Here is an 8,741-nt window from a genome sequence, read left to right as displayed (position 1 = left end):
AGTATTAGGGACCACTAAGGTCTATATAAAGAGACTTCAGATACAGTATTAGGGACCACTAAGGTCTATATAAAAGTGCAAAACATTGGTCCAGAGGACAACATACAGTAAGGTACACTACACAAGCCGAAGAAGGCACAGTGCACCTTTTCCACAATCCTTCCTTACAATCAAATGTTTGGAGAGCTCTATATACCCGCCATCCAGAAAGGGTTCCAACGGGTTGAAATCATTCTCTTGGCCGCTTTAACTCCAGCAAAAATAGCACGTCTTTGAGTTTTAGAGCGCTGGAGGGCGACTATGAGGGCTATCTTGTTACTAAAAAGAGTAGAGACTTTGGTTAAAAGCCATCTAGGCCAGTCCCCCTGGGGATAGTCTAAAATAGTCCTCCAATTAGCCCAACATATTATCTGTGGCTGTGCCCCCACCAGCTTCCAGGTAGAGAGAAGTGTGTAAAAACACTCTGAAGCCGCAATACTCATCACATGACAGCTCACATTTGCACACTGTTAACGAGTTTCATTATGATTTTTATTGAGAATTCTGTCAATACGGTCATTCTTCATTTCTACAGAACTTGGTTTTAATGTACATTTCAGATGAAGCTGAATTTGTGTGCATAAAAATATATTCTTCTTTTTTCAGAGGAAAAACCACTCCGAGATGATGAAATCTTACAGAATCTACCAGTTGGGACCACTGCCACCATGTTCTTCAGAGATCTTGGTCCGCAGTTAGGTTGGACTATGGTAAGGAGAGCCGATATACGGATATTGATATTGGGGTACTCTTATTATTGTATTGGGTGTTGGGGATTCTCTTTAGACAAAGAATCTAAACAGGTTCAAGACATCTCTGTTTTTGCCTGCTTTTACTTTAGAACTATGCCACCATGTCAATGTTTTTCAGTTGGTCTGCATAGCACCTTTGTGATTTTGTTTTTAAAAATGTAAGTATAGAATATGTATCCCCGAACGTGTCATGCAGAGAATAAAATTAAATTTCTGCAAAGAAATTATTAACTCAACAGCACTGAATATTAAACCCAAAGCATAAATATAGCCTTCTCTTTATAAATCCTTATGGGATGACTCATACTTTGGCTATAAACAGACATTTACCATGTACTGACTCCTCCCAGGCTCCACAGTGGCCAACCCATTCTCTTTGTCTGTTTTCAGGTGTTCATGGCAGAGTGCATTGGGCCTCTTCTCACCTACCTCCTCTTTTATTTTCGAGTGCCGTACATTTACTCACACGAATATGGCTTTACCTCAAATCCCCATCCAGTCGTCAGGTGAGACTTCAACTATAGTGCAGGTCATGGCAGGCTGTGGGTCTCCACCTGCAGACATGAGGCTGACCAAACTGACCACATTTAAAGGATGTTTTTGGAAAATATGCATATTTACTTTCCTCTCCAGGAAAAAGATGACAAGATTGCTACCCCTGATTGATGTCAGCAGCCAGTAAGCTTAGCTTTAGCTTAGCACCAAGCGTGGAAACAAGGGTGAAGAGCGGATTTGGGACGGCAGTAGCTTAGTCTGTAGGGACCTGGTGTGGCTGGTTCAAGACCAGCACAAACCAGGAGTGAAGACTGGAACATGGAGAGGTGCCAGTTGACCTCCTGTGCACTGCCGAGCTGCCCATGAGCAAGGCACTGAACCTCCAACTGCTCGAAGAGCTGGACACTGGCAGCCCATTTCCTCTGACTTCTCTCCATTACAACAATGTGTATGTGTGTGTGTGTGTGTGTGTGTGTAGATTTTTTTTTTAAGTGCCATTTTATGCTTTATTACATATGGAATGACATCTTTTGCTGGGTAAAGACCAGGCTCTGTAAAATGAAATCGGAATCTGAAAAATAGTGTGATGACTTATCCTGATGGAAGCACCTCAGTTGAATGTGCATACTTCTGACCTCCCCCCCCCCCCCCCCCCCCCCCCCCCCCCCCCCCCTCCCTCTCTGTCCCTCAGACTGGCTTGTGCCTGTCACACCTTCCACTACATGAAGAGGCTGATGGAGACTATCTTTGTGCATCGTTTCTCCCATGGGACCATGCCTCTCGGGACAATGGTCAGGGTGAGGACAGTTTCTGATAATGTGCGGACAGTGTCAGTGTGTTGATGACGTGGGGTCTTCTTTTTTGTGTGTTTACTGTTCAAAAATAGAAATTGAATCAAAGTAAGTCAAATGATATTTATATAATGGCCTGATTTTAATGAAGGTTGGTGGAAGGGCATGCTTGGCATGGGCCAAGGAAGAACCCATTACATTTTGGACAGATCTGAATCATGGAGCGGATATAGAAATTATTTTTCACCTTGGTTTACATTGCTAGAAAGGGCTTTTGCGCTTGTGTGGTGCAAGAATAATTTGAAAACTTAGTACCTCTTTTTCTTGTGTCACTGTACATCTGTATTGTTTGTTTCTTCTCTCAGAATTGCACCTATTACTGGGGCTTCTCAGCTTGGCTGGCATACTACATCAATCACCCTCTTTACACACCTCCATGTAAGTCAATGTACACACACACACACACACACAATGCTGTTTGTCTCAATTTTCTGCAGCTGATCAACCAATCAACCGATCAACCAGCCTGTCTCTCTCCACAGCATATGGAGCACTCCAAGTCAACTATGCATTAGTCATGTTTGCTGTACGTATACTGGAGTTCACTCAGGGCTAACATAACTTCAGTGAACATGCATGTATGACAGACAATCAGGTGACAAATACCTATTTCTGTTCCAGATGTGTGAACTTGGAAACTTCTCCATTCACTTGACTCTTACTCATCTCAGAGGAGAGGGTGAGTTGAACACACCAAGACGTTGTCCAGTCCATCAATTCAGAATTGTTTGATCCTAAAACCATCTAAAACCATTCAATTGTTCCCATTTGATCATGTGTTCAGTCCTCAGTACTCCATGCTAACACTATTTTGGTAATCCACCATAAAACCGGGATGCTATGCGTGTCTACATTATATTTTCAGAACTGCTACTTGAAATAAAACATCATTTAAATTTTATAATTTCTTCTTCACAAAACTTCATCACAGGGTCCAGGAGCAGACGGTTTCCCACGCCAACAAAGAACCCCTTCACATGGCTATTTTTCTTTGTATCCTGTCCAAATTACACGTATGAGGTAATAGACATTATTTCTAATTCATCATAGCAATGAATATGACCATTGCTTGTGTATTAGCCTCTCTGCTTGCCTGTATACTTCTTCCATACATGCTGTAGGTCGGAGCTTGGGTGAGCTTCTCCATCATGACCCAGTGTCTCCCAGGTATGTACAGTACATTAATTACATAAATCCACTTCCTGCACCAACGTGTCTATGTTCTAATACTAGTATGTTTTGTATTCTAGTGGCGTTGTACACATTACTAGGCTTCATTCAGATGACTGTCTGGGCCAAAGGGAAGCACAGAGCCTACATCAGGGAGTTCAAGGACTACCCAAACCTCCGGATGGCCATTATCCCCCTGATTCTCTGATAGTGATCAAAAACATGAATTATTGTAGCACATACAGGGTGTATATTCTCTTCCCTCAAGTCTTTTTTACTAAAACAAAGAGCTTTGCTGCTGCTTAAGCGAGCACTATGCAAGTTGTTTTTATGAACTGGAATGGGAATGGGAGCAATGATATTTTGGCAATATACTAGAGCATTTGAAACTTTAGTGTGTAACTTTTTGATATTATTGAACGTCTATTACATCCAAGCCATTCCCAAATGAGTTGCTACAAAGCTAATTAAGACTAGCAGGCTATGTTCAGAATATCGTGATGTATTGTGTGAAGATAAAGACCTCTTCTGAAGAGTCCATCATGTTTTTTTAATCCTCTGTGTCCTCCATGGCTACTAGCAGCTGCGTGGAAGGGGGTTGGCACGGTCACAGAAGGCTTGTATCGTGTGGACGTGCCGACAGTTTTGTTGTCATTGCTTATAATTCCTCATGGGGGAGACAGAAACTACTCACTGTAGCTTTAAACAGCTGGGGACATTTTAATTGTCTGTCCAGTTTCAACATGTGTTTTAGTTTCTTCCTAGGATGTGACGTTGTGATGTGTAGTCAGTAATGAGACTACATACATCTGCGTTGCTGCCATATTCTCTATGCTTTCTTAGTCCTGGTTACACATTATTATTGGATAGTTTGATGTTCAGGATGTGACTAAAAGTTGAAAATAGCACCTTAGCATTTAATAAGCAGCCCTTATACAAACCAACTCACACACACCATTAACACACAACACTAATAAACTCAAAGAAGTAAAACCTAGCTTATAATAAAGTGCTTGTGGAAACTAGAATTTAAAATGTCATGGCATCTATTTGAGAGTGCAACATCCCATTTAAGCTCTCTGGAGGAAAGCTGATAAAGCAGACATTTAATTATGCTAACATTAGGCTTCTTCCCTGTATATCTCACATGTTTTCTTCAGAGAAATGGAAACAATATTGTAGAAGTGCATCTTCTGGCATTAAATTGTTATCAGGGAGTCAGTGATAACTGTTGTTCCCCCGCCCTAATGGCTCTAGTCTCAGGTTTTATTCAACTCTTAAAAACTGTTTTGAATGAATATGAATGGGAGTAATCTCAAGCAATGTAAATGTATAAAAAAACAAACAGGATGTCTTGGGAGGGGGAGGGGAAGAGGTCCACATCGTAAGGAAAAATGTAACTTTATTTAACATGATGACCCTCTCATGTGATTAAGCGCAAAGATTGGCTGGCATAAATGTTTCACATGAAATTATAATGAATTCCATAGCAGCGTGAGGATTTCATGAAAATCGTGGGCTGTCTTGCACTAGCAGAACATCTTAAAAATGATGATGCTTCAACTAAAACTGCTTCAATAAAGTGCTGATGCTATGCTTCTCGGAGTGCTCATTTCACATCTCTAAAGAAGGCAAAAATAAGATGATCTCACTTGGCATCTGAAGCAACAAAAAAATACACAGGACCTATGCTTTCATCACATTCCCATTACAACTTGATACTGAACTTTTTTGACATGTCATCAATCAAAGTCATGGTCCTTGTCATAAATCTCAAGCTCCATTTCATTTAACTTGCAAGGCCTAGAAGGTGAACGGAGTGTGGAACATCTAGCAGGCACAGAAATGCTCCAACCCTGTTCACTGGAAAAGCAAAGTATTACCGTCAAACAGAACATGTCATGTCCTATTTAAGGGGCTGCCTCCTTTACAAACTGCATTTTAAGCTAACGTCACACAATGGCTCAACAAGCACTGCCCTGTTCCAAAGACTCCAAATGACGATGAGAATGACAGACATCTTTGTTTAAGTATGGAGGAAAGAATTGGATTAGTCCTCTGCAACTTGTCTCTACCAGACTAGGGGCAGGACCCCATGATGACACTGGAGAGAACCTTCTGTAGACGGCCTCATTTGAAGAGGAGGTTGGAGTTCTCCTGAGTACCTTTCAGTTCTGTGCACACACACATCCATAGGGCGCATTCTTTGGACACGGCAGCCCCTCAAATGAAAACGTTCAAACGTTTCTTCTGTCTTCTAGTCGAGCTCATTGACTTAAGTTCACTTCTTCAAAGACTTGAAGGATGCAGCTTCAACATATCGCTGTGCCCCAGCCGCTTTCGGATGCAACACAATGGCGTCATCCTCTCTTGACTGCTGCTTAGCAAAATTCACAAACACCTACAGGGTACAGAAACAAATAGAAACATCAGGATCAACCTACTGTCCTCTGATCCAATCTGCCACGACATTAAAATAGGTGATAGTCCATTTAAGGCAGAGGACATAAGAGAATAAAATAACGTTTTGTTTGACCCTTGATGGATTAAATATGACAAAAATCTTGATATCTGATGAATAGTCAGCATGCGCACACAAATTGCTTGGTCTCCTTTGTGGTGAAGGGATTCAAATCTAAAAAGCTGCGTCAATAGAGTGCTGAGGCTAAGCTTATTTCAAATATCTAAAGAAGGCAAAAAAACGATCTCGCTTGCCATCTGAAGCCCAAAAAATAATATTTACATCAGAGGGAGACCACCAGGTCAAGAGTTGCAAAGAAAACTCCCGCACACTGTCCAACTTTAAAAAATGGTACAAAGTTTAATATTAGGCAACGTGTCGGTACCAGACCACGGTCCTATGCTTATTTACCTGGTCAAGAGTGGTCTGAGACACTGAGTAGTCCTCTATGTTGAGCTTGTCTTTGTTAACCAGGACCATTTGAAAGATCCTAGCCAGGGAGGACGAGGAGATCTTGTACTGTAGAGTGTTGTAGTGTTTCTCACACTGGATGCACCCAGGGAAGCTGCTCTCCATGAAGGCTTCGGCAGGGTTCAGATCTACAGCCGAACCGGGCATTGCTGTCCTGATCTTCATGGTCACCACGTAGCCGTCACCAAACCTACGTTCACATTGATGCAAGACATAAGATATTGGATTTATTTTTGTTGTTGCATGAGTGTTAAAAAAAGTGTATTTGAAATTTGATATGATATGGGTTGGAATTAAACATGACAAACTTGTATTTGAGATGTTGAATGGTTCCCAAACACTTAAAGGAACCATTAACCATAATTGCTAAGCGGGTACACAGCGCCTCACACTCCTCCATACTGGAAAGGCAGATGGCAAAATCCAAATTAAAATCTGTGCTCTAATAAATATGCATGCACTCATACATTGTTACAGTGGAACACCCACACCAGATAGTTTACCTGTGTGAGGTGAGGACCACTGCTCGTCTGTCCTGGATTACACTCATGATGGAGTTCCACAGGAAGCGTCTAGAGAGAGGGTCCATACCTGTAGTGGGTTCATCCTAAGACACAGTAACAACAACAAATACATAAAAATACACACAGAAACATCTCCATCTCTTCTGTAACGTAACCATGCTCATATAACTGCGCTCCCCATCCTAAACTTCTGATCCAAACCAAGCAGTGTCATTAGTGTTGGTCTCACCAGCAGCACCAGTGCAGGGCAGCCTATCATGGCGATGGCTGTGGAGAGCTTCCTCTTGTTACCTCCACTGTAGGTCCCAGCACTTTGGCCTGCGTACTGTGACAGACCCAGCTTCTGGATGGCCCACTCTGCAACCTGAGCACGAGGGGGGTACTGTAAGTGCCTCATGTCACAATGCAGCCAAACGTCAGTAAATATGTACACTTAACAGAGGAAAAAAGTGTGGCAGATTGAAATTACATTATGTACTAGGGGTGGGGGAAAAAAAATCAATACAGTATAGTATCGCAATATTTTCAGTGGCAATATGTATGGATGCACAGGCGCCAAGTATGGACCTTTTACTATATATGTGTTGGTCATTTTGCAGCAATAAAATTGAAGTGATACAACCAAACAGAGAAATGTTTCTTTTTAGATGAAAAGGATGTTGACTAAGTTTCCTTTTGGGGATGTCATTTGGAATTGGTAAAAATTAGAAGTTGGAAAAAAGTTTACAAATTGCAATAAATTGCAGATTATTGCATTTCCATTTTGTAAAGGAAGGAGCAAGCTTAACAAACATCTGAATGTCAATCAACTGTGGATCTGTTTCTACATGCAGATACTTTGCCAAAGCAACGGCGCAAAACAACGTCAGAGACCTTTAATGTTAAAAGGAAAAGTTTTGAGAATGTCTTCACGTCAGTACTATTATTAGACTGATTGTTGCATTATTGATGAATGAGAGCGTCACTCAGCGCTAATCCCCTGTGACCACTTCATAATAAAAGTCAACTTGTGTTTCGCCAGTGAAATGCTTTTAATGTGAAGGTGTAGCAGAAGGAAATGTTTAGTTTGCATATGCAGCGTGTTTTCACAGCTTTCGCCGCATGATAAAGCTCATGTTCTCTTAAACTCAAGAGTTTTTCCTTGGAATTTTTTTTAGTCAGTAACGGATGTGACTGAAAATGCAAAAGTAAAATTACAGATTTTAAAAAGTACACAAATAAACTACTCAATTACAGTAATGGGAGTAATTGTAAAGTGTTACTTTCTACCTGATTATACAGATAAGATGCACTGATCTTTTTTGTCATTTTACAGTGCTGCTTACAACTGAAATGTCCAGTTTGAAGGGATTTATTTCCCGGCAAAAGCTGCAGCTCACCCGACTGATCTCCGGCTCCGGAACTCCACGGAGACGAGCGTAGAGGTGCAGATGCTCTCTACCTGTCAGCAGCTCGTCTATGGCATCAAACTGTGGGCAGTATCCCATGTTCTGGTGGACGTCCAGGATGTTGGTTAAAATGCTGAAGATTTAGGGGGAAACACTTGGAGTAAACAACAGAGGTGGGAATCTTTACTGGTGTCCCGATTCCATTACAATTATCAAATCAATTCAATATCATGATGCGTCAACCCCTCAATATTATTATATCTTGCTCCATGTGGTTTTGCTCAACAAATTTCAGCCTTCAGATAGACGTCAACTCCCCTTTTTCATTGTATCTGCTCTTAAGAAAGACACTTCCTGAATATAGCGAAATCTGAACACAGAAACATATCATCGCAGCATGTTCAGACAAAAACAAAAAAGCAGAGAACAAAATCAACAAGTAACATCAGTAAGCAATAATCGGTTATGGTCTGTCACTGCATCGATGCAGAATGGTCCAGGTCCATATCACGATGCATTGATGCAGAATGGTCCAGGTCCACATCACGATGCATCGATGCAGAATGGTCCAGGTCCACATCACAATGCAT

General features: G+C 41.4%; 2 protein-coding genes across 2 annotated transcripts in view; one reads left to right on the top strand and one right to left on the bottom strand.

The window, feature by feature from the left end:
- The window catches only part of LOC117937872 (very-long-chain enoyl-CoA reductase-like), a 10,804-nt gene extending 6,078 nt beyond the window's left edge, over window positions 1-4,726 (top strand). Inside the window, exons 5-13 of the mRNA XM_034862118.1 lie at window positions 646-749; window positions 1,182-1,297; window positions 1,978-2,083; window positions 2,443-2,515; window positions 2,620-2,663; window positions 2,759-2,816; window positions 3,069-3,157; window positions 3,259-3,304; window positions 3,388-4,726. Coding sequence (XP_034718009.1) covers window positions 646-749; window positions 1,182-1,297; window positions 1,978-2,083; window positions 2,443-2,515; window positions 2,620-2,663; window positions 2,759-2,816; window positions 3,069-3,157; window positions 3,259-3,304; window positions 3,388-3,515 — 764 coding nt within the window. The 3' untranslated portion in view covers window positions 3,516-4,726. The remainder of the gene's footprint in view (window positions 1-645; window positions 750-1,181; window positions 1,298-1,977; window positions 2,084-2,442; window positions 2,516-2,619; window positions 2,664-2,758; window positions 2,817-3,068; window positions 3,158-3,258; window positions 3,305-3,387) is intronic.
- An 82-nt stretch (window positions 4,727-4,808) lies between these two features.
- The window catches only part of LOC117937873 (retinal-specific phospholipid-transporting ATPase ABCA4-like), a 39,992-nt gene continuing 36,059 nt past the window's right edge, over window positions 4,809-8,741 (bottom strand). The window contains exons 45-50 of the mRNA XM_034862119.1: window positions 8,143-8,284; window positions 6,993-7,127; window positions 6,743-6,846; window positions 6,548-6,640; window positions 6,180-6,429; window positions 4,809-5,708 (exon numbers count right to left, since the gene is read on the bottom strand). Coding sequence (XP_034718010.1) covers window positions 5,589-5,708; window positions 6,180-6,429; window positions 6,548-6,640; window positions 6,743-6,846; window positions 6,993-7,127; window positions 8,143-8,284 — 844 coding nt within the window. The 3' untranslated portion in view covers window positions 4,809-5,588. The remainder of the gene's footprint in view (window positions 5,709-6,179; window positions 6,430-6,547; window positions 6,641-6,742; window positions 6,847-6,992; window positions 7,128-8,142; window positions 8,285-8,741) is intronic.

Source organism: Etheostoma cragini, chromosome 22 (genome assembly GCF_013103735.1).
Source record: "Etheostoma cragini isolate CJK2018 chromosome 22, CSU_Ecrag_1.0, whole genome shotgun sequence".
NCBI classification, from domain to species: Eukaryota; Metazoa; Chordata; class Actinopteri; order Perciformes; family Percidae; genus Etheostoma; species Etheostoma cragini.
The sequence above is the reverse complement of the archived record's forward strand: the minus strand, read 5'-3'. Positions and strand labels throughout refer to the sequence as shown.